General features: G+C 41.8%; 1 protein-coding gene across 2 annotated transcripts in view; it reads right to left on the bottom strand.

The window, feature by feature from the left end:
• The window catches only part of micu1 (mitochondrial calcium uptake 1), a 29,928-nt gene that overhangs the window by 3,655 nt on the left and 657 nt on the right, over positions 1 to 25,616 (bottom strand). The window contains exons 2-11 of one of the 2 annotated variants that reach the window (XM_070915855.1): positions 21,885 to 22,049; positions 20,637 to 20,817; positions 18,425 to 18,587; positions 15,818 to 15,861; positions 12,481 to 12,492; positions 6,080 to 6,085; positions 5,228 to 5,342; positions 3,637 to 3,719; positions 3,000 to 3,200; positions 948 to 1,085 (exon numbers count right to left, since the gene is read on the bottom strand). In XM_070915855.1, the coding sequence (XP_070771956.1) occupies positions 948 to 1,085; positions 3,000 to 3,200; positions 3,637 to 3,719; positions 5,228 to 5,342; positions 6,080 to 6,085; positions 12,481 to 12,492; positions 15,818 to 15,861; positions 18,425 to 18,587; positions 20,637 to 20,817; positions 21,885 to 22,049 (1,108 nt within the window). The remainder of the gene's footprint in view (positions 1 to 947; positions 1,086 to 2,999; positions 3,201 to 3,636; positions 3,720 to 5,227; positions 5,343 to 6,079; positions 6,086 to 12,480; positions 12,493 to 15,817; positions 15,862 to 18,424; positions 18,588 to 20,636; positions 20,818 to 21,884; positions 22,050 to 25,616) is intronic. The other variant, XM_070915854.1, reaches the window with a different exon arrangement.

Here is a 25,616-nt window from a genome sequence, read left to right as displayed (position 1 = left end):
CTTTTCTCTGCTAATCACTGCATTTAACCATCAAACCTGCCTCATCACAGCTCAGTCTGACATCTATGCTGCTTTAATGTATACCAACAAGCTACTATGTGACACTTACTATCTTTAGAGGGGAAAAATGGAAATGGCATGTATTTTGCTGCAACACCTCTGAGGATACGATATTCATGGGTGTAACTTCAGTCAATTGACTGATGGGGCTCATTACAGTGAAGCAGAATCAGCGTGAAACCAAAGTTCATGCAAAGCACTGGGAATGGGAAAGGGATAGGCTTATACTAAAGTTGGCTTCAAGCCCTCTACATCTTGAATATTTTTACATTTTCCCTCTGTTTGGTCTGTCCCAGTGGAGCCATTTTACTTGCTTAGAGAAATGTGGTGATGTTTGGTGAAAGAATCTCTAGGCGAAGGAAAGTCAAAACTCTTCTCTGTAAGAAACCTTACAGATTGAAGTAAACCAAAATGAATAAGCATTTCTTGAATAATGGAATTGCAAACGAGGAGGAAAACGCCTGAAACAATCAGAGAGTATGAGCCTGTTGAGCCGCTGACAGAGAAAGGGCTTATTAAGAAGCTCAATGGGAGATGGACTAATTATGCCCTTTCTGCAGAGCACTGGCTGCTCTGTCTTTGGTCACCACAAACAGAGAGGTAGAGGAGCTGGAGAGAGTAAGAGTCGGTCAGGTGGATAACGTCAGGCTCTGAATGTGCTGTCCTCTCCCAGTGATGCATTATCTCTCATCCTGTCTCTCTCACACACTCAATGTCCAAGCACAATCTCCTTTTCCCTCAGGCACATGCTGTCTGTCACGCATCCTCGCATGAAGGCCAATTAGTTAAAGTTAAAACACTCACACCACCAAATCTAGCACCATAACCACAGCCACTTACCCCAGAGGTCTATGAAAGTGTGAATAAGAACACACAGATGTATCTACCTGCGCATCCTTAAACATCTTCTTCAAGCCCTTCTGCATCTGCTTGAGTTTACGAGACTGGACGCCGCTATAGGCCAGCAGCATACCCCCGAACTGTCTCTCGGTGATTCTGCCGTTCACAGGATCATTCCTCTCGAACTGGAGGGGGGTGAGGGGGACAAGACAAAGATTGAGTGCTATGCAGAGAGACAAACAAATTAATAGGAGGAGGGGGGCACGGGGAGATGAGAAACAGTAAATACTGGTGTCAGGCTTCAAGTTGAATCATGCTTGGAGCGGGCATTGGTGACATTAAATCTGCATGTGCATTTTTTTTTTAACAATGTCCCACTAGTGCATGGTTTAACAGCAGTGGGCCTTGGCTGTGTCAGGTCAATTGAGTCGATTTATATCTGAGGCTGTTCGACAGCCCCCCCCCCCCCCCCCCCCCCCCCCCCCACTTTCTCCCTGAACATGCCGACCTCTCAAAATGTTAATTTGTCGCACTTGTGAGAGGCAGCTCATGATGACTAAGCCAAAATAAGCCTGGAGTAAAGATTTCAGAGGCGACCTGAACCATTCATGCACCCGTGGAGGATCTACCTTTTGTCAGGTGAAGTTACATTAAACCTGCAATAACTGAATTTTTTGGCCACTTGGAAACAAGCTGTGAATGCAACGCTGACATGTAACAGTTGCTTATTTACACATCCAGCAGTTATGGAGCAACATTATCATTCATTTGGAGTCGTGTTTCTGGCCACCTGATGAATGTAAGTCCAGTGTTCACTCTCTTTTAGCTCTGTTTTTGATCTCTAACAACTCCTGAGGGAAATATCTTTAGCTGCTAAATGCTCCACTATGATCACCAGCTACTTTTTAGAGTTTTTTTGTTGCAGAAAACAGCTGCCAAAAACGGTTCTGTGAGAGTGAACAAACAGTAAAGTTGTGGGCTGGACAGCTAAACAATGAGCTGAAACTAGGTTAATCACTATAAGCAATCCGTTTCACATTGTTTTCACATGGTCATTTGATACTTGTTATTACAAAAATATCGACTATAGATTCCTTTAAGGGCAGTAGCTCTGGTTATTCTGACGTTTTTGTTATTATGCAAGGACATACAGGCTTGATAAAGACAGCCAATTGGTTTTCTTCGTGTACACCCCTGCGTTTTGAAAATGTATATATTATGCTCTGAAGCCAGATTGTATGTTGTACAAAAACAAGAATAAGAGAGAATATGTGAACAAAGGAGTTCAGCACGTTGCAAAACAACACTTACAGCTGGTGAAATATAGCCCAGGGTGAGCTGCAGCCTCAGCAAATAAAGGGCGAGCACGTGAGAGCAAGACTTGAGGAATTGGATTAGATATGTTAGTGTCAACCTTATCTGTGGTGTTATGATTTCCCTCTCTGAGCATTGTTGTATCATTAAGACCTGACAGAAAGCGATTTCTTTCTGGCAGATGCTCAAACTCGAGTCCTATTCTTGGAGCTTCAGATGACTGCGCCCATTACGGTTCAGTGTATCAGTTAGGCACCACCCACGCTAATTAAATAGATTAGAGTAACCATATGCTCAACAACACTGATCAGTTTTTGTTACTACAGAGGCAGGGGAGGGGGTCTGGTCTCAGTCTGAGGAGACAGAAGATGGCTTTTATACTCAACTGTCACAGCTTTGAGAGAGTGACACTGACCAGTGCTGACAGACAGTCCATGCAGCACATCTGTCATACTCTGCCCTTTTTTCCCTTTGCGTAGTGCCCAACGCTCCATGACACTGCCTCTTTGCTTCTCCCCTGGCTCTTGAACATGTTTTGCTTTATTTGTTTGTTAGGACTAAATATAAGAGCAACAGTAATATTTACTTCCTCTGAGTTAAAAAGCTGTGAGTTTGCATGTGTTGTCCCTGAATACTGTGCAGAGGAGACTAAGATTTAAGATTATAGCAAAGCAGTAACATTCAAATGAATTAATTATGACTGTACACAATAGCACAGTAAACCAGTAGATGAATATTCTCATAATACTCTCTTCCTCCACTCATTCATTTTCCTCTTTCGTTACCTCTAGTTTGAGCACATCATGCTGCAGTTTCCTCTGAAACTCCAGAAAGCTGCCGATGGTGAGTTTTCCCTTCAGGTCTTCGCCAAAGAAGTAGGTGGTGAGAGCAGAGCTGCAGCCGGCTGTCTTCAGGGTGTTTCCTGTGGTGGAGCGATCGCGGTGTCGCATGCCCATACTGGTCTGGGAACGAATGATGCTCTGGACCTAAGGATGTAGGGGGTCCCAGGTAAAAGTCTCACAGAAACTGTTTTAAAAATCAACTGCCCACAATAAAAAGCATATGAGGATTTAAATTTACAAAGCAGTTCAATTCAAAAAGGACGTATTCATTCTCTTACATAATGAAGTGTACCTTTAAAAATCTATATCACAAACCCTATCAGATCCAGTGGTAGTGATACTGCTATATCACAGAGTGCACACCACAGCACTTATCTTTTCCCTCTGAGAAAATGTCACAGTGGTGTACATCAATGCAGGGATGTGCCTTTATTGCCTGTCAGTGTGTGTTACTGGTTACTGTAATGTAATCAGGAGCTACTGTAGATATAAAAGCGCAGCCCAAACATGTGGGTGGGCTGTTTTAACCTCCTTTAACGTTTGTTTCATGCGTGTTTGTGTGTGACTGCTGTAGTCTAACCTGATCAAACTCCTCCAGATCCACCTCTCCATCACCGTTCAGATCAAACATCTTGAAAGCAATCTCAAAGTTCCTCTGGGGAGCTGGACATCACAAAAACACATTCAGAAATCAATACAACAACATTATGAAAACAACACGTCACACTGGATCGACCCAGTAAAGAGCTAATACTGACTCTGTCATTACACATCAACTGAGCAACATCTTCAGCTTTCATCTTAACCCCCCCCCCCCAGTGGTGCAACATGGGGTGCTTTAGATGCTCTTTTTTGAGCCAATGACTGCTTCACAGTCAGCCCCAGCCTCTGCCAACAGCGGAGCTGCTGCTATATGAGCTAATCTGGAATACTAAATTTGCATCAGTGATATTTGAATTTGTATTTGCTGCTCTTTTCTTTTCCAAATCTGTACACTTTCTGCAAATGGCCTTTTCTGTACATCTGCTACTAACATCCACTTCACTTTAATGACCACACGACCAGAGTCAGTGAAATTTGTTTTCAGTACAGTATAATAACATGGCTCAATTCACAGTGTGTGCACCCACAGTTTGATAATGACAGAACAAACAAAAATGGGAAATGGTTGGACACACAGCACCTCCCTCCAGAGTTTTATATACAGCATCTATCCAAGCAGACACAATCTGTCTTTTTAATTCATGTGAACATATTGACATTTCCCTCTTCACAATACAACCTGCATACTTTCAGTAGACACATATGGCCCTCTGTAAAGTTCCTAATGTGAATGCAATGCACATTTTACACAACTATAATATTTATACACTACATTATACAACCTGTATTTGTTAAATTATTTTCAATGCTTCATTTTTTACTCCTGTATACTACTATAATCATTTACTTCTTTAACAACCCAACTCCTTTGAGGGAAATGTTGAAGATGAATTTATTCTTATCTGACAAAGGATTCAGACTTTATAAAAGCAGTAAATATGTATCACTATGAGGCCTGAACCAATGTGCGCGTCTGTTAGGCAAAAATATGTCCTCCTTTGTACTATTTTTGTGGCCGTGTTAAATGGATTGAAACCAACCATAAGGCATCCTGCCCTGTCTACTTAAAAATTACTTGTCCTTGAAAACTTCCCTGGAGACTTTCTCCATATGAACGGATTATGATAAATGGTCGCGCTAAGCCGGGGATAAAAGTTTACTAGAGGAAGGAGTCAGAGCTTCATTTTCATTACCCTGATCTTTGACACATTCAGAAAGGAGGCATTCATGTGAAATTGACTCCGTGTATCCACCACCAATTCCAGATCCAGCTAAAACAAACTGAATCTGTGAAACACAACAAGGCAGCTAGCTTGGTAGACACACATTATTAACTTCGACAGAACTGGAGATCATACTGAACAGGCAGGCAGCTTTGTAACTTGGCTAATAATATCATATTGGAAGATTTCTCTCCTCTTCACTTTGTCTTAACTGACGCAGTAAGAAAGCAGAGAGCAGAGAAGACACAAAAGAGATTTTCTCTGGATTTGATTTGTGACCAATGTGTAAGATATTAAGGATGTGGGATTGTATGGGATGTCTGTACAGTTCAACAATGTACTTACTGGACAGCACAGTGGTGAGGAAGATATAGTCAGAGAAGGAGATAAGGCCGCATTCTCCAAGTGTGTAAAATATGCTGTCCTCATCTGCAAACTTCTCCCTCTCCTGGGCGATCTTCTGCTCATCCAGGCCAGGACAAAACAAAAAACAAGGAAGAAGTTCTATTAAAAACATTTCACATGACTCAGCACAAGCCTTACAGCTTTTACAGCTGTCCCAGGTGTGGCTTTGTGTGTGTGCAAGCAAGTGTGTGTGTCTTGAGACAGAAGATATGCTCAAATACAGACATGTACACACATACTGTGCTTCCACACACACACATTAAAAATAGCCCTGGTGCATAAGGATGACAATGGATCGACGGTTACATGCAAATGCTGCATACACATGAGGCCGTACAGGCAGGTGAGGGTGGTAGTGACGAACAATTAGTCTGTGGTCAGTTCGAGTACAAAACACATTATCCACCAGAGGCTGTACTCACAGTGTGAGATTGATATAAAGAGAGGGAAAACATTGCGAGAGACTGAAGCACAAACATACACTATTGATTAACCACATCTGTAACACAACCCAAATGTATTAATCATTAAAACAAAGTTACTTTACCTCTCTCTTTCACACACATACACGTATATGCACAGTTACGTTTTTCTGTTAGCATGTGTATATTTCACAGCATTGCATGAACGTGAAACTTAATCTCATGCACACTACACACTCAGTGATAGAGACTTGAAACACAGTGTCCCATAGTGGGACGCTCCACCAAACAGAGTGGACAGACGGACAGAGCATGCCTTGGGAGGAGGGGGGTGGGGGAGCTGGGCCACGCTGAGCCCACGTGGAGTTACCTCCGTCTGTAAGAGGTCCAATTCAGGGGAGGAGGAAGGAGGAGAAACAACTGTTAGAGAACAGTGTGGCCTCTGCTGTCTTTAGCAGGGCCTTGAACGATAAAGACAAGCGTGTACATTCATATTGTCACACACACACAAAACACACACAGCTTGCTCAAAACAAGATAATTGGGGGATACCACTCAAATTAAGAATCCAAATATGTCTTGCGGTCTCTGCAGTCTGTAATTAAAAATTTGCACGCATGAACAACAATGCCTGCCAAATACTAGACAGAATCAAGCAAAGACTGTGATTTCCCCAAAATACGAAATGATGCAGCTCCACTAACAAGACAGTTATGACAATCACTTTATACCTATTGTCTGTCTCCTTTTTCCTTCTTTCCTAAGTATCGTCACTGGAGCTGTATGCTGAGTAGACATCGACTTAAATTAATATCTGAATACTAAAATTTGGTGGCATCCCCCTTAATAGCATAACATGACATTCTTTCCCCATGAACCGACTCCCTCCTCGTTAGATACAGATTGTATAATGGCTCCTAAAATACAATTGGTCTAAGCTTAGAAAATATATCACTATCCCCAATTCGTGTCTATCTTGACTCTTACATGTCAGTGATGCAAATATAGAAAATAGTGGTTTCTACTGTAACATTTATTATTGATGGCATCTACATTTACAGTATAAGGGGAGAAGGGAGTGGGAGAGAGGGGGGAGGTGAGAGAAAAAAAGTTATTTTTGGAGCAGTGCTACTAGGTTGAGAGAAACAGACAGAGATAACAAAAGGCAACATTTTTTACTCTTGGTGCCATAAGAGTTGAAGACTTTCATGTGTGTGCGTAGAAGTGAGAGAGAGAATACTAGGAAGGGACAGGTATGTACATATAGCAAGACGTAGGAGTAAAAAGAGAGAGTGAGAGTGGGTGAGAATAAAACAGGTTGGCATCGGCCCCTGAGTTTGGAACGATGGCACACTGAAAAAGCCCCTCTGGGCCTAAGGTGAGCCAGAGTCCTAATGCCAGTCCACAAAACAGAAAACACACACAACCAACCGAGTGTGTATTTCAATGGGCAAGCCCGCGCTCATGCCCACACAGACAGCTACACAATTACGCACATGAGAGACTTAAACACACTGGGCCTCATTATAATGATCAGAACAGAGGCACAGAGCACATTAGGCATAATAACTCACTTTTTTCAGAGTACTGAGTCAAGGACAAAAACACCCCTGCAGAACAGCCAATATGACATTCAAGGAAAGACGTCCAAATATAATGGCCAGAGAGTGGAACCAAATTGCATATTCAGCTGATAAGAGGAGAGATCGGGGTGTGCATGGGCATACTAACCAACAAACACATAAACACAGAGCTGTTAGTTTACTCTGATGCAGCCTGTGCCCCTGCCACAAGAAAACATGATTCTCTCTTTTCAGATCCACACACTTCTCTGCTGAGCTGACAGTATAGCTTTCACTCTCTTGCTCTCTCTCTCACATAGACAATGTGCTATGTTACTGTATGTCTCTCCAACAAATGTATGATGTAACACAGTACACTCTCTCAAGCAGACACAGAGGTAGGGCACTGTGTACTGGGGGTTTCATCTTGCCTTTTAAAGCCTTTTCCAGGGAACTTGTGGCTCATGTCCCACCTTCCCCTTCATCCTCCATCTTTCTGACACTGGTGAAAGCCTCAGCTTCCCACTCAAGTTGTGCATTATTGGGTGCTCCAGCAACACACCATACAACAGTACAAAAATGCAGATATAATTCAGATAAATGGTAAAAAGTTTTATCTACAACAGATGCCTTTTAGGTTACTTGATTCCCCAGACAGACTTCATCCCTGTGCCTCATCAGTTTTGATTCATCAACCCAGAGGACATTATGCCTATAAAACATGCAGCTGCAATCAGTAAAAGGAACCCAACTACATTGGAGTCAGTATTTAACACTCATCCTAGATTTTTCCCAAAGCACCTAATTGCTGCAGCACTCAAGTTAATTAACAGCTAACTCCTCGTCAGTCAGCGTGTCTGTTGATCAGTGTCAGCTTTAAAGCTCTCTGTGTGTATATAAGCATAATTTCTTTGTAAATTTCTGCTTTGAGCCTGCTCATGTGTCATACATGTCTGTGTGTGTCAGCTACGCCCCCTCCCATCTGTGTCCAGATGACGGACTGAACAACCCAACTAGCCTGTGAGCTGAGGCAGAAGCACAGTGCTGACAGAGCTGCTGGCTGGACGGCGCTGGCGGCGGGGCAGTCAAACGTACTGCTGTCATATACACACACAGACAGGGTTAAGGGTTTGGTCGGGGCTAATCTCTCCAGTGCACCAGGCTACAGAGCAGCCCGTTAGCTGGCCAAATTTCAACAAGCCTAAGCAACTAGAGGCATGCATGTAAAGGGGCTGAATCTCTTCCCGCTCATTTCACATGAGTGGCTAAGAAACACTTTCTAAGCACACCACTGAAAAGTGACACATTAAAAACTTGGACTGCATTAAAGGTCTTCAAGATTCTCACTTTTCATTGTTAAATCCCAAACTGAGGGATTATATGCTTGTAGCAACACATTTTTATGTATCCTTAGATTATATCACCTACATCTGACAGTAGAAAACTCTTAACAAATGATCAAAGCTTTAATAAATTATCTCCATTTGTTATCTTTATTTCACTTCCAAACTAATATAGAATATAAACAACTTTAAATGATCAAATCAACCACATGGCACTGTTGCTCTGATGGGTTTAATTATATCACAGCTGATGAGAAGGCACACATTTCTGACATCCAGCATCATCATGTCATAATAAAAGTAAACAGCAGCTGTTGAAGTGACTGTGATTGAGGTAGAGACATAATTCAACACTAAAAATAATATATGCCATAATATATAATATGTCGTGTGGCACCCATGTATTTTCTGCTAGCTTCACTCTTGTTATTTACATTGCTCCACCAGCACTTTGTGTGGCCATGCACTTGGCTTAGCAGCTGATGGCAGTTTAGACTTGGCCCTCTCTAATACTGCTGTACCGGCTGCAGTGCTGCGTTTCTGATTAGATCTGTGACCCGGTCCAACACTGCAGCTGCAGACACTCCGATAACAGGAGAGAGAAAAAGAGAAAAGCGTATGATGAAAGAACAGTTTGTGTTAAAGCTTTAAAATACTAATCAGCAAACTAAAGACAAAATGACTTCTCTCAGATAATGTCATATGGGGTGAGTGGTTTCCTCTGAACGCCACAACAAAGAGATGAATTCAGGGTCTAGTCTCAGGATGAAAAGCTCAAGCTGCAAAGAGAGAAAAATCTGCCCCCACTCTCTTTGTCTATGCATTCATGTGTGGTGAATGTGCGTGCCCTTCAGTGATGACTGGGTCGAGCTGCCTCTCATCTTTTGTACAGGTGAGTCTCGATAAAACCTGGCGTACTACACCAGTGGGGATATGCCAATTTAAAAAAAAGAGAGAGAGAGACGTGTGCAGTGTGACAGATGGACAGCACAGAGTAAGTGGAGTGGGGGCAAATGCATTAAAAATTGATCAGTACCTTCACGCCGCTTTGTGTGATGGGATAGCTCTGAAGTTACTTTCACTGTGGCAGGTACAATGAAAGACGTGAGTTTCAGGGGAAAGGGAATTCAGAATGACCTGCTTGAGGGTAAAGTCAACCCGGGTCTGAGCCTGACATTTCTGAATGGTGGCCGAAAGCTCTCAGTGTGTAAGTGCGCTTGCTCTGTGCTGCAACTAGGGCACTGTCTCTATCCAATCCCAAAGTAAACCACACACACGACATTACTCTATACCAGGTAATCTGCCTTGAACACCAGCATACACAAATAACCAAAATCCATCCTTGACCATTGTGCAACAATCAACATTTTCTCCTTGTTTCTGATGATACCTCGGGACCAAAACAGCAGTCTGTAGGAGGGTGGGCGGTGTGTATGGGTGAGGAGAACAGTAATGTATTAGCTTTCCACCTCTAGTCCCAGGGGTAACTGCAGAGCAGGTGTACTGTTAATAACTCATAATTATTCTGGGAGCACAATCAGAATAATGGACCCTGATGTGGACAGCTCAATAAACACATTTCAGTCACTGAGGAATGGCAGCTGTCTCACAGGAGGAGAGGAGGAACCAAATTAGCTGACCAGGTGTACAGGCAACCCAACCTCTACTCCTGTAGATTAGGAGAGGAAAAAGACAGAGAACCATGAAGTGTGTGTGTCAGTGTTTGTGTTTGTGAGCTTTTATAGAGATGAACATTGACAGAGAGGGCACAAAAAAGCATGTGAGAATTGAAGACAGTGTGAAAGATAGAGAAATAGAACGGCGACAGTTGAACAGCTGCCCCTGGGAGCTTCCTGTGAAAGCAGAAAGAGTGAACATGACAACAGTTGGTGTGACAAGAGGCCCGTTTCCATTGGAGCAGCCCCCTCCGCACTCCCTCTGAGTGACAGGTGTCCGCTCTCAGTCGTAGCAGGTCACACGGCAGATGCTGTGGCTTTACATACAGAGAGGGCCGCAGCATGTAGGAAGAGTTTGGATACATTTCAGATGACGTACAGACCAAATCCTGCCCTCAGTGACTCTAAACCATGCTCTACGGAAATCATGCAGCACTGACATCCGGACAATCCAGAGGATGGATTTGTGAAGGTTATCAAGCACATCGATACAGCCTTGACGTTAGCTAATAGAGCCATTTCCTGGGTCCAAAACCACCCTGTGATGCCACCATGCGCAGAGAGGGGGCGCCACCACCAGCTACTTTCTCCGTGAGACGCAGGCAATAGAGCAGTGCATGCTGGGGGGAAAAGGCTAGAGTGCCAAAGCATGTGGAAAGCTAGAGCTGATATTTCTTAGAAGAGATGAAAGGATGAGGAGAAGAGGTGTGTTCATAAAAAAAAGGCAGAGGGAGTGCAGGGGAACAGCACTGCTATGAGTTGGCATTGACTTATACAAGTTCCTAATAAATGACTAATTTTAGCAGCTTTTTCTAAGCATTGTCAGACTTGAAATTCTCCTTAAAATTCGACTATAGATGTATGTGAACCTTACTTTGGGGCACTGACTAGTGTGTAAATTATGTAGCAACACTGAAGAGTTTAATAATCCTTGTAGAGGCAAAGTATAAAGTCTTCACTTTCAATAATTCAGCAGGGAGGGCGAGGCACGCAGCTGCCTCCAACTAGCTATACAATGGGCACCGGGGAGGTCTCCAACACAAGGTCCAATAACAATACACAGTTTGAGTGCATACTCAATAAGGTGTGTGCCTTCTTCAGTTACCGACACTCCCTATCATTATACGGTGTACAGGTTGTAACCTGCCCTTTGCTGTGCTTGGCTTACCTTCACGTCATCCTGACTGACAGAAGCGATTCAGACCTGCTAAAAGGCCAAATCATTCAGTAGATGAAGCTTATAGGTCAAGGCTCATTTATCTACACATACCAACATAAATGTGTATATCCAAACATTTGAATCACAAAAGGTTTCTTCAATGGTGAAATATTTTGGAGCATTGCTGGAAACTGGGAGCAGGTAAATGCTAAAATGAAAAAACTCATACACATTTATGTAAGTGATATGAGCGACTTAAGTGTCCTTGTATATGAAATGAACAGATGAGGCAGTGGTGAAGAACACCACGACAACAAGCAGAGTGGCGTTTCCTCCACCTAATTTGTTATTTTCCATATTAGGACATCTCAGAATGTATTATTATACCATGGCCACGTATAATAAGAGAAGCAGTACTCAAACCATCAACCATCTTTAAAGTTTCTTTAAAAATGGTTAATGCTGTAAATACAAATTGCACTGTTGACCAGCCAATCAGAAACAAGTACTTTCTGTGGCCATGATATAATCTGCTTTATTATATGAGAAAATACAGCAGTGGTGCTTTATTCTACTCCTTCCTCATGCTGTTTGACTTCCGCCTTCAGGCTGTGTACAAAACCTACAGCACGTATACCCTGTGAGAGAAAAGCCAGATGTGAATTCAACATTTCTACTACCAGTCTACTGATTTCTTGTTAGATGATATAAACTTAAATGCACAGTTTGGTTGCTGTCCTATGCACGGCTGTAAACTTAACTAAAGGCCATGACTCTGGTTTCACACTTCTCACGCTGAAGCTGAGAAGTGGTAAATACAGAAAAACAACTTACTTAGCTGTTCCCCTGGACTAACAGCAGTGAATAGCTATGCTAAGTGTGAGAGTGAGTAATTGAAAGATAGAGAACCATAGAGAGACATAAGAGGAAAAAGAGGAAAGAGTATAAATGAGAAGGAGGGAGAAGGTTGTGACTACAAAGTGCAGTTTTTCATTCAGGTGCACACATGCTGCTCGGCACACACCCCATACCTGCCAGAAGTCCTGCAGAGAGGGAGGGGCAGAACGGGAAGGAGATGGGGGGAGGGGGGGCAGAAGAGGAGAGGAGGAGGAGGAGGGGATTTGGGGGATTTTGGGAGACGGGGAGTTGAGGATGATGGTTATTCACGAGGAAGGGAAGAGAGAGAAAATGGAGGGATTACTTGTTATGTGAATGAGAGGACGGCTGATAAGAGCACGAGAGAATAATCACTAGTTAACAATGGCAACATCAGGTCATATCAACATAAGATTAGGGCGGCAGAAAGCATGTCCACATTATCATGGTAGGAGAAGAAAACACAGAGATGGAGTGAATTAACAGCAGAGAAAACACAAGCAGCCCCATTTAATGACTTCTAAAATAACTGTGTTCCTCTAGACAGGAAAACAAAAATAAAACAAACAGGGTGAGTCAATATGAACAGCAGTTGTTAAACAACCATATAGGGCATGTGATGTTTACATACAGAACCTGGAACAAATTAGTGTCAGCAGAGGGGGGAGGGGAGGGGGATGTAGTGAGAGGTTTATAACACATATACCTTTAAACACTGCGGCCAAACAGTATGCATGTGACAAATCTCTCAGTTGGCTTGGCTATTTTTAAATTAAACCATGGGAAGTGAGACACAGAGGTCTTTTAGGAGAGCTCTCATGTTACTCTCACACAATACTGTACACCTATCTGCAATCGACCTCAGCCTTCATCGCAGTTTACCACCCAACCCCCAGCTGAAACACTCCCCTTGTACTTCACCACACCCTCCATAAACTTCATGATTTACACACTACAGATATTGTGCCACTATACTTGCCGTGGCCATTTCATTTAGGTCTAATTCAATGCAGTTGTAAGTTGCATGTGAACTAGATTTCATGGCTTCTCGGCAGGAAACAGTAATGGTTTATTCCTCCTCCAACTAGCTAGGGGTGCCCATTAAGCCGATGAGAAGGAGGCACATGTCTCTGGGCAAAAAAAGGGTTGGCCAGAGCCAAGGAGGGAGGGGAGCTCTCGGGCCGCTCTGGCCATGGCAGGAAAATCTCAGGGGAGAACCAAAGCTAAATACAGTATCAGAGAAAACCCATGTGTCCAGAGATTTGCCTGGCAAATAAAGGAAACACGAGGCCTGGAGATAGGGATGACATTTACATAAGCAGACATGGGCCATAAATGAAGAGTATTCCATATTCCACATTGACTTTTGATTCATGTGTGGCCCAAGCTCTTTGGTTAATATGCTTTTGAAATATGGGTGAATCGAAGTTCCGGGAACTCTTTCACAAAACATAAGGCTTAGTGAAATCACTACAGAGTTGCAGAAGGCAGTAAAAGAGTAAGTTGTGACAAAGAATTCTCTCTTTAGCCTCACTGACTTGGTGTGGTTCATCTCACTACAACATGGAGACGGGGGTACAGATTTACCATACCAGCTTGGGGGCTGATGGATTTTGTAATGAGGTTAGAAACTACAATCATCACACTGATGATTAGCTAATATTAATGAATGAGGATTGTTGGCTATTGGGGGTGAGAGAGGCTCCCTGGGATCAGTGATAGGGCAGTAATGGTCCCGAATCAATATCAGGGGAGCAGAAATGAAACTAATGATTTATATTGATGGCTTCAATTTTCCTGACTGTCAACAGAGAAATGTTAGCATTTAGAGCATGCCATGTTGGGAGGGGGGCTAGCCTGTCCAAAGTTCACCTGCTTGTCTTTAAATAGGTCATTATGCACTGGGCAGGCCCACTTTGTACATGTCCCTCTTAATGATTAAGTGTGGAGCTGCTCTGTTTAAGAGCCTGGCTTTTCTGAACAAGGTTTAACTAACTGAATGCTTTGAGATGGTTAAGAAGCAGAGTAACACCAGCTTGTGCACATTTTGCCAGATATCAACAGAAATAGGTAAAATACACCAACAAACAACAATGTGGACCCAGAAATGGCAGCTAACGCTTTCATAGCTGAGTTTCTAACAGTATCATATGGGGTTTTTCGTATTAATTTCTGCACTCTTTGCTGACAGAATATAATGTTTTCTATTTTCTCCACTGTCTCTTTCCGTATGTCATCTTTTACGATGCTGTAACCCCACTGGCCCTGATGAGTATTTGTTTATTTCTGTGACACTGAGTTATCACCTCAATTTGTACATCATTCCAGTTCTATATATCCACTTTCCTCAATGTCATTTCAGCCTGAAAGATGAATGAATGTGGCAGTTCCTCGGTTTATATTGCATTTCACAGAAGGATTTCATTATATTATATAATATCACATTCATAAGGACTGGGGTTAGGATAAGACACAATTTAAATAAACTAAGACAGATACTGCATAATATTTGATAAAAACTTTCAGTTATTTTACATGGAGAAAGTAACCGATGTGTTGATAAACTTTTAAGTCCGTTTACATGAATTGTTTTCTTTCAGAGATCACATCTTTGACTTTAATTTTCACTTCATTAGCAGTTCCCACACTACTGCACTGAATTAAAACCATACTTTTCAAAACCTCACTTATAATTCCTTCTCTGGGTTTGCATATTTAAAATCCGAGGAATGAACAGATAAAACCCTTACTATATTCTGGGGGTTACAAAGCCTAATTTATTAAGCGCTGATGTCATTTGATTTGATTTTTCTGTGTGAAAATAGGATTCATAATTAAAAGTTAAGGGACAGATGTTCTGACAAAATTCTGAAAAGATAAAAAGTAAATACTGATTTAGAGTTCTTACGTGGAACTACTTTCTACAGAAAAAGTATATATGTAAACTGTTGAAGAGTGAGGGCTGCAGATTATTCAAAGTGGAATATTGCTTTTGCGAAGGCATGTTACCGTTTTAAAATTAAACTTTTCAGTGCTTTACGGCACACAGTTCTATTCACCTCCGCTGTATTGGGGTAGTAGCAGACGTTTCAGATGCAGATATTTTAAAACCTCGGCACACAAAACTGAAACTATCTTGGACAGCACCATGGATAATTGAGGTAAGTGAGAAAATTTGTTTTTTTGTATTTTGGATGAACTGACTCTTTAAGCCGTTATTGACATTGGCCATTCTGGGGAATTAAGCCCCCTGGTAGACTGGCACACTGTGCAGTGGGACAAGAAATAAGCTCTAGTAATATGTTAGAGCACAGCTTTCTGGGGAAATCCAATACTCATTTAGTTTACAATATATTTATGAAATCCAACAACATTTACTGAATTTTTGAACCGGGGATGAAATGTTTCTAAGACATAATTCTAAAAATTCCCTGCTGCTGACCTCCATGATTGCTAAATTGACCATTTACCACCAAGACGCTGACTTCTTACCTTCCCATCATAACGCTTCACAATGAATTGATCCAGGCCTAGATCTGAAGAAGAGACGGAGAGAGAAAATAAACAGACATACAGATTAGGAGACAAATATCATAACAAACGAAATGTGAGGCAGACTAGCTATGCAGCGCGGGCATCAAGATTTATGTCTAGCATGAAGTAGAGCAAATCTATTTACTTGGTGTCATTACCGAACCTCTGGTAATCACCGACATGTGCTCAAGATTAATAATAATCATTAACACCCATTTCCATTTTACAAATCCTTTAAAATAAACAATGATCAGCATTCAGCTTCAGTTCTCCTGATCATCAGTTGATCAACCAGGGTTTATTTCATAGATCTGAAGTGCACACCATGATATATAAGTATATTATAAACATATATTTATGCATCTCAAGGCGTTAGGGTTTATCAGAAATCAATGTCACTATATCATGCTAACACAATGAATAATGACTTCAACGAAGCATACTTATGGATCAGTTGAAAATGAGTAGTCTACACTGTGCACTGGTCTTTTGTCTTGTCACTCTTACTGTAGGTTTACTTCTGTGTCATGTCTTAATATGCAAAACAAAAATAATTTTGTAGCTGAATACAATTCTGCTCCCTGCAAGGATGACATGAAATGTGGTTTTCCCAACATTTACTAAACTTAATCAAATATATTTCAAACATGAGTTATGAATTTTTGTGGAAAATAGACAATCCTACCTCCAAACTAATGCAATTCAAACTAATAAACCTTGTTGAGGTGATTATTTTCTAAACTCTTGTGTGAGGCAGTCGTTCTCATCTGTTAACTGAAACATGCAGCAAAGAAAGACAAGTAACACACTGGCAGTCTCAAATCACTTTTGAGGGTGACGGTTAAAGTATAATCTCATTAAACTGAAAACATAATTTTGTTTGAAGCTGGGTTCATCAGCAGAAAACCTAATCATGTAAGACCTCTGCAAATAGCCTACCACCTTCTTCTGCTTAGTCAATAATACTTAATAACTCAATCAACAGAGATTCCCAATTCAGGGGCTGGATCGCTGAGCTTAAGCCCACATTTCTAGACCAAATGCCGGCAAGGTTTGCCCCATCTCAAAGGTTTCAAATGCACCTGAAAAAGGCAGCCTGGTTTTTGACACAACTGGTCTATCCAGCAGCCCTTACTAGTCCACAATCTGCTTGTTAAGGGCAACATCCAAGTGATAAAACTCACATTTTGATGAGGACCAGGAGTATTGGTCTTTTTGGGGCTGGACAATCAGATTTGGGGATGCTATGTGTACCTTGTTCTTCTGAGGATCCAGCTTATGAAATGGGACACAGTCCAGAACCTGTCCAAATGGACGATTCAAAATGAAAAGGGGGACTAAACTATCTTATACGTTTTTTATGAGATCAATGGGTTATTCATCATCTATGGGCCAGAAAATGTGCTAAGCATTAAACAGAAGCAGACTAATTTATCAGAACATCATTATTTTAAATTGACCAGGGAGTCTGTTGGTTAACCACACTTACGTTGGGGGCTTTGTGAAGAGAGTGAAATGGCTATGAAGTAAGCTATGCAGTTTCTCTTTGGCTTTTTCACTTGCTTCTCTTATCCAAGAGTTCAGCTCATCATTATTTTAATTCCAGTTTGGAGGGCCTAAAGACAGGATAAAGAAAAGAGGAGCTGGGGAATGGTGAAGTGGGGAGGAGAGGTAGTGGGTCTAAGAATGGAAGGCCAATGGGGGCCAAGCTAGGCCAAGTCTTGGGCTTCCAACAGATGGAAGTGCTGAGGTGAGCGGGAAAGGCAGTGCAGACGTGACAGGCTCAGCTAACTCCTTATTAAGCACCAACTGCAGGCTTGCCTCCTTTACTATGGATGAATGTGCAAGATGTACACACTGAGCATTCAAGTCTGTGATGGAGGCCAATATACTCCCGTACAATAAAATGTCTCACATATCTATGTGAATTTTAGTGTTGAATAACCGGATAATGACAGATAACGCAGAGAGTGGTGCTGAAACATGTCTATGCCAAGTTAAGCTCACTGCCTTCCCAACCCTCCCATGGCTGAAGATCAAATATCTCTCACTGGCTCATGTGTGACGCCAGAGATCTGATCTGATTTGAACCCGTTAATTGACACACCAACTGCTGTGCTGTGATTCCCTCAACTCAGCGTGATTGGACAGCCCTGTCACTTCCCCCCTTCCCTGCATCCCTTCATACTTGTGAACACAGTCAGCGGGATCGTTATACCAGGAACTGTTGTAAGTCCTGAATTGCCAAGCTGGTGCTAGGCGTTCCTGTAGCTGGATGGGGGGGCTGTGTTGGGTAATGCTCTACCAGTGGAGTGACATGATCTCAGCATCATGACCATAAACTACCTGAATGCATGTACCGACACACATGCAAGATAGCCAGGGTGTATTTTAAAATCCTGGATGAGGGACAGAATCTGTCTAAACATTTACTTCAATCTAGGGAACCAAGGAACAAATAAAAAGGGAGTGAAAATCATAAATAAATAACTGGAGCATGCCAGTGGGTGTGAAGAAGCCACAAGCAAGAGGCAAAGGTGGTGGAAGGAAAGAGAGGAGACTCACTCTCAGGCTGCTTCTCGTTAGGTGTGATGGAGCGTATGAAGTCCTGGGGCGTCATGTAGACCTCAGTATCTCCATGCTCGCCGATGACCTTCAGTGTGGCAAAGTAGCGGAAGATCTTGTCTGGAGTTGAGTATGCTCTTATTCTGTTCTCATACTCCATGACCTGCCAACCAGAGAGGAACCTCCAATTAATGACACAACATTTCACACATTAGACATGAGCACTCTAATATACCTAAACATCAACCAAACCAAAGACCCAGCAATATTCCAATCCTGTGTGTAGCAAGGCAATTAATCTCAGGGGGAGTTAAAGGAGAGTGGACAGGGTGAAGGAGTGAGCCGAATAAAGAAGCAGGTGGCGGCAGGAAAATAAGTTGTCAGTCCTGATGGGGAGGTACATTAACCTCCTGACTCAACTACCACATAATCAAAACAGGAAATAGTGTTTTCAGGATCAGTCTGACTGTCAGGTTAACATGGAGGGGAGACTGCAGAACTATCACAGCCACACAAAGATGCAACAACTGCATGGCATCACTAACATACCAAAGTCCAACATTTTGGAAAATACAAACAACTAATTTATTCAGCTCTGGTACACATATTAGCCACGTCAATGTTTGCCTTGACACTGCCATCTGCTTTTCAGCCGACAGTTTCAAACAGAAACTGACAGAGCGGTGTCTGTTTGGGAGCTGTGCTCCGCTGTAATCCACACAGGCGATTATTTTAGGTGACGCTGAATGATTGTGTACACTACACAAACTCCCTGTGGGAAAAGTAAAATATGTTTTACACCTTCAACTTTTTGAGGCTGTTATCCACTTCAAACTGGATAAGAGTGAGAGAGATACACAGGCTTTGATCAAACTAGATTATCTTGTTGAATCTAATGATTATGTGCTCCCGTTGGTGTGTTGGTTCCCCCTCCTTATTGGTCTTTAGGGAAATCACCAGGAGCATGTTCCCCAGAAGAGGCAAAAATCAGTGTATGGATGAAGGGTTATAGGACAGTCATGTGGAGATGCCAGAGAGCATGATTGATGGAAAGCCCGGGATATGTCGTCATATCCCTCTGGCTTTCATTTCCTCAGATTTACAGGCTACTGATCTCAGCATCACCCACACTGATGGAGACTCAAGCCTGTTCTTTTCAGCTTTCAGCCATTTATGCTCTCTATTTCCATTACAAAAACTGCAAACACACAAGCAGGGGGGTGAAATTCAAGTCACACCACTTATTTATCCACTTTTTCCCCTCAGATTTTCAAAGGTTGTTGTGCAGCATCTGAGACAAGAGTGGTGAATCAGTCAAAAAGCAAGAGGGCGAGAGCACAGAGTGGAAATTCCCTCCTGCTGCATAATTTTGCATTTGAAATGATATCATTCAGAGAGTCCCTATCGCCTTTTAAAAAGTAAAGAAAATAATTTATGGAAGGACCAAAAACTCTAAATAAATGTTCTGAAGACATGTGTAAATATTTCCCACCACACATACTGTAAAACTCGTCAACATTTGGCCATTTCAAGGGCAGTCTCAGTCTGACTCACTGATGGATATGCACGGACATTTGCACACACACAAATAGAATTTACTTCAGATAGCACGTTTGGTCAATTCGACTCTTTATTTGACAAAGTGAGTGAGCTGGCCCAAAACAACCCATTTTTACCAGCACTAGCGAATCCTGTGGTGCTGGGATTCACTAGAATGGTTTGCTCCCTCGACATCTATATGCTTTCTGAAGACTATGGCTGCTGCTGATGATGCAAGAGTGATTGCGCAATTTTTACATCTACACCCATAAGTCAGACCTACCATTGCATCACATTTCCTTTGAAAAAATTTCATCTGTTGTTCAAAGCTCTTCCTCTTTCCTTATCCCTGGTCCTCCAACGATAATATGCAGAGCTACAAACTGTGTTTATTTGGCATCGTATCAAAGACACTTTGTTCTTCTTCTGCTGCTCCTTTGTCATTTGCTGCCTAATTAACAGCAATAAAATCTTACGGGGGGTACATTTCTTTTGTATTTGACAGCAGCAATGCATGCTCATTTCCTTTGTGTGTCGCCATAAAATATTCTGTCAAAATATACTGGCGTTTGCATATTGGGCATTGATTGGGAGGGCTTTCAAAACACCATTCTACGGATGAATTAAATACTGGACTTGCTGAACGGCTGGATGTTTATTGTTTATTGATTACCTTGCGGTCACGGAATCCAGAACGTGGCTTCTTCTTTTTCCCCTCACCACCTTCATCTCCACTGCTGGCCTCCACCGATTTCTCCGACTCCGTCTCAGAATCTGTATCCCTCACAAAATCGGGTCCCTCTCCACCTTGTTGCTCAGCGTGTCGCACGGACGGCCCTGCATCTGCATATGCTCTAGTTTTCAACAAAGAAACATTGACACATGAGGGACATTTCTTTGTCATCTATCAAGAAGGTTAAATATGGCAATCTCTCTTTGTGTTTTGCTCTGATACCAAGTAGAATCAGGGAAGTATGTAGCAGACTATGTTTTGCAGTTAAGTATGTGCTGTAGCTATGATGGTAAACAGAGTTAAAACAGAGAGAGGGACTGTGCTGGAGGATGAACTGCACTGTGTTTTGCTCGTCTGTACAATGCGGAGAGGTTTACCATGGCAAACTCCCACTTGGCCATTTTCTGACTAAATTGAAAATTGGAATAATAATAATAAATAGCCGGGTCTGTCTGGGGCAGGCCGAATAATTCAGTTTAATGAGACACAAGGAGAATGAAGCCTGGGGTGAAGGCCTGGAACAGTCTCGTCCCATCAGTCTCAAATGCCCTGAGGCACCATCCATCACTCTGCCTCCTGCAGCACAGTCATTCTGTCCCCATTGAGCTCTCACGTCAACACCCTCTCCACTACCTTAACTAAACACCAGCCTCCTTAGTAATGGATAGCCATAAAAACATTGTGACACCCTTGGGGTGGTGACTTGGAATGACAACAGAAATGCAGGTAAGCAACTTCATGAGGTGGTTTTGCCAATAGTTGTGTAATGTTGGTGAATCGAATCAGGCATGTGCTCAAAAGTCAAACTGCTGTCGAATACTGCACCGTAAGCAAATCTACTACAACTCAACATAGAAAAAGACACAAGACAAGGTACTCCCAAGAGTGGTGAGTTGTTCAATTTAGCTCAAATGACACATGAAAGCTGAAAAAACCCTAGTCATATGACATTGTTTTACGGCAAGCCAGTAGCAATCACAGACAAACTTTTTTTTTTTTATCTTAACACATATTTTGTAGTTTTTGGTTATTTTTATGAGTATGAATGAATTCTTTGTGAGTTTTTATGTTTGCAAACTATCTTGCCCCTTGAGGCAAAATAAAGTATTTTTAAATTGAATTCAATTGAAGTACATTATTCTCTCAGTAGTACATAAAATCAGACAGGTGTAGTAATGGGCCCAGTACCTTTTCCAGAGCAGCCCAGTACTAGCAGACACACCAGTTACCCCAGCCAGGGCTGCCAGCATCAGCCTCCACCGGCCAGACCCTCGCACTGCCCCACTGTGGTAGCGCCGAGACAACTGCGCTAGCCCCACTGAAACTGCGGACAACGCCCGCAAGCGGAACATCCTGCAGGGACAAAAGAATAAAGGCGTGGTGAAACACATAGGACTGTACAGTACAACAATTAGAAGATGCTCTACAATTTAGTTTTAGGGCATTTTGTCCAGCATGTGATGACAGAAAAAAAGTAATAATAGATGGCATAGATCTGCTTCTGTCATTGCAAATACTGAGGATAAGAAGATAAATTCTACGTTATTCCACCTAAATGCACAACAGAGCGCCACAGGAAATCATTCCTGCCTGTGGCCATCAAACTGTTCAACTCCTCCCTCTGAGTGTCAGACACTCAGAATAAACAGACTGATTCTGGACTTATTTCACCTCTGTCAATAACTATAACCTCATTATTTATTCTCTATTTACATACTTTTTGCTGTATATATTTTATCACTTAAATATTGTAAATGTATATATTTTTTATATCTTATATCTTTATCTCTACGCTACTTTTTCTATTCTTGAATGGGGGCACCTGTAACTTGTCTAATTTCCCCCCGGGGATCAATAAAGTATTTCTGATTCTGAGTCTGGAAACTGTTTCAAACTACAGCATACAGTGTATACCATCTGAATGTCATGTAGAAGTGGGCACACTGCTACCACTGTGCTAAGCACATTACGTCTCCAGTCATAAGCCATGGAAGTCTTAGGGAAGGATGTGAAAAAATTTAACGAAAAAACTAATTAACACTCATCTCAAGAGGCAAAGCTTAGAACAATAACAGTGCACTCATGGGATCTGTCTTCATACTGCACTGCAGGCAGAACTGTACCTTCAACAGTCAATGCATAAATGTCCTGGAATTCTCACACACCTCAATTAATAAACAACAGAAAGCAAGGATAAAACTAATTGCCACCAGTGCAGCTAAGCTCCAGAACTTCATTTTCAACCAGACTGTTGCTTAATTCATCAGTGTCACGGAAAGATGATTAACAATTAAGCAAGGGGCTACTGGTGTGTATCTGTAGCTCCCGTGTGTGCACAAAAGGACAGGACAGAGGAGTTCATCCCACTGAGGCCTGAAGCTGCCACCTGTCGATATCCTATTAACAATTCAGACACCAAGTGTCAAACTGATTCAGCAGAAAAATAAAAGACATGGCATATGCTAATTGGAGTGTTCAGCAGCCCATGACAGTGGGGACTGAGGGGGAGAGCATGGATGCATGCACACTATTTCTGTGGAGCTGGAGACAGTCTGATGCTGAAAGACTAGTGCCAAAGATATTATAGACACAGAGCAACTTGAATGACTGGCTATGGTACAGAAGAAACATTTTTTAAGCATTTATGAACATGCTTTTAGTTATTTGCTTAAAAGGGATACACTCACAATTTTGGATGATGCCTAGCCAATTTGAATTTACTTATTTTAAGTCCCTTTGGGAAAAAAAGCATCTGCCAAATTAACGTCATGTAATGAAATGTAATTAAGTACCAAACAACATGAACAATTATCCATATCTGTAAATAACAAAATGAAGAATTGAGGCCATAATTTCTGAATAATTTATCAAATGCTGACCTCAGAGAATATTTTGACGCCTATATCAGATCTACTCTACTAGTATTTAGAAAGTTTATGTTCAACAGGAAAGAATGTTGTAATCTCTGCCCCAACAAAAGCACGACACAAATACGTTCACGTTACAAACACATGCCACACAAGCCTGAATATACACAAGGCAGAAGGACAAATTAAAAATGAATGTCTTCCTGGGCCTTTGAAAAATGTCAACTGAGTTGAAATTAATCATTTTCAAACTGAGAGTTACCCATGATCTGTGAAATCCCCAGTTGCTTGGAGCTTGTACAGAAAATACTTATCTTACTTCTCATCAACCTGTCAGAGCTTTCTGGTCAGGAAGGGGACACTGGGAATGTGAATGTGTGTATCTTAATGAAAAGCAGTGAGCCACACTACAGCTACAACCCCATCATCTGTACAATCCACTGAAGAGGACCTTGTTATTACAAGCATGTGTAAATACGCTAACCCACACTTTGGTGGAGATGTCTATTTTGAATACCTTACATTCAAAAAGTGACAAATGCAGGAACACACACCTGCAAGGGGCTATCTTATGCTATTACAATAACAAAAAGCAAGAAAAACGAGGGATAGATCTAAGTGCGTTGGAGGCCTTGACCATCCAGTGAGGTTTTAGAAAGGTGAACAGGGCATTAGCCAGTACAGCTGGGAAGTGAACAGAAAAATTATCAAAAGCTATTTTAAGGGTAACTGATGGATGTCCCCTTCAAAGACAACACCTGCTTATCATCAACACACTTGTACCCACCTTTTCTTGCATTTGTTCTACATCCATGAAGCAAGGCGCAACTTTATAAGTGCTCATAATAATGCCGTCATTTTGACGTATTTAAAACATCATCCAACAGTTTACATGATGCAGACTTGTAATCGTCAGAGTATCTTGATCATAGTTTTTCATTCATTGGTAAAGATAAATTGATTTGACATTGTTTAACATAAAGTAGAGATGTACCCTTTCACAGTGAGCAAGTCACAAGTGTTATCAACATTCTCCACCACCTGACAGTGATGTGCTGAACTTCCCACAAGAGAAACATAAATATTTATGTTGTGTGAACACTACTTAGTACTCGGATGATCGCATCCTAAAAAAACTAAAAGGGACAGAAAAGGCGTGGGCAGTGTCACCTCGACAGCATAGGGCACTAAAAATTATGCTTTATGCCCTCAGTTGAAACTAGTGATGCATTCCTCTAAAACAATAGTAAACTTGGCAGTTTTAAGACGTTAAACTTTGCAGTTCGTCTGCTGCTCAGGGATGTTTTCTGCCTTCAAGCAGTAAATATAAACAGAGAGAGGGGATCATAGTCAGGAGTACCAGGAGCACAGGCAAAGAAAAGCTTGCATGTCTACCTTCTACCATCAGTGTCTCATGAAAACGTTAAGACATTGCATCTTTAGACAAATCTGTAACTTGCTCATAACAACTTACTTATGAATTGATTCATTCATTAAAGCTGACGAAAGTATTTAAAAACATTTGAGCAATGTTTATTTTTCCACTGTTTGGGATTACTAACCCGAAGGTTTATCAGAATAAAACCAAATACACTGGACAGAGAAACAGCAAGCAATAACACTCGAAGGTTGGGCCATCTTGTGTGGTGACTCACAGGTAAGCCATTTCTCACTGCCCAACTGGAGCATCAAGTCAATAACAAGTGTTGAGACTGTGTGTAGTGCAGGTGAACTGGTGAAAAGGGGGTTTAGGCTGGACACACAAAATAGTAAACCAACATGATTATTGTGTGATGGTCTGAACAAACATGGCAGCTCAGTTTGGTCAGACACCACAATTTCCAAAAACTGTGGTCTAGAGACACCCACGGGTCCACCTACAAGGTTAATAACCAAGTAAAATGAGGGAAAGTTTACTTTCATCAGAAGTTAGCACAACACTAGGCTGTCTGAGAACGATCACACATTTTACTCACCCAACTGTCACCTATATAACTGACCATAAAACGTTAACAAAGATCTTCCCCGATCAGTGCCCAGGACACAAAATGTC

This window comes from Enoplosus armatus, chromosome 12 (genome assembly GCF_043641665.1).
Source record: "Enoplosus armatus isolate fEnoArm2 chromosome 12, fEnoArm2.hap1, whole genome shotgun sequence".
Taxonomy (NCBI): Eukaryota; Metazoa; Chordata; class Actinopteri; order Centrarchiformes; family Enoplosidae; genus Enoplosus; species Enoplosus armatus.
Note: the sequence above shows the minus strand (reverse complement) of the source record. Positions and strands in the feature narration are given on the sequence as shown.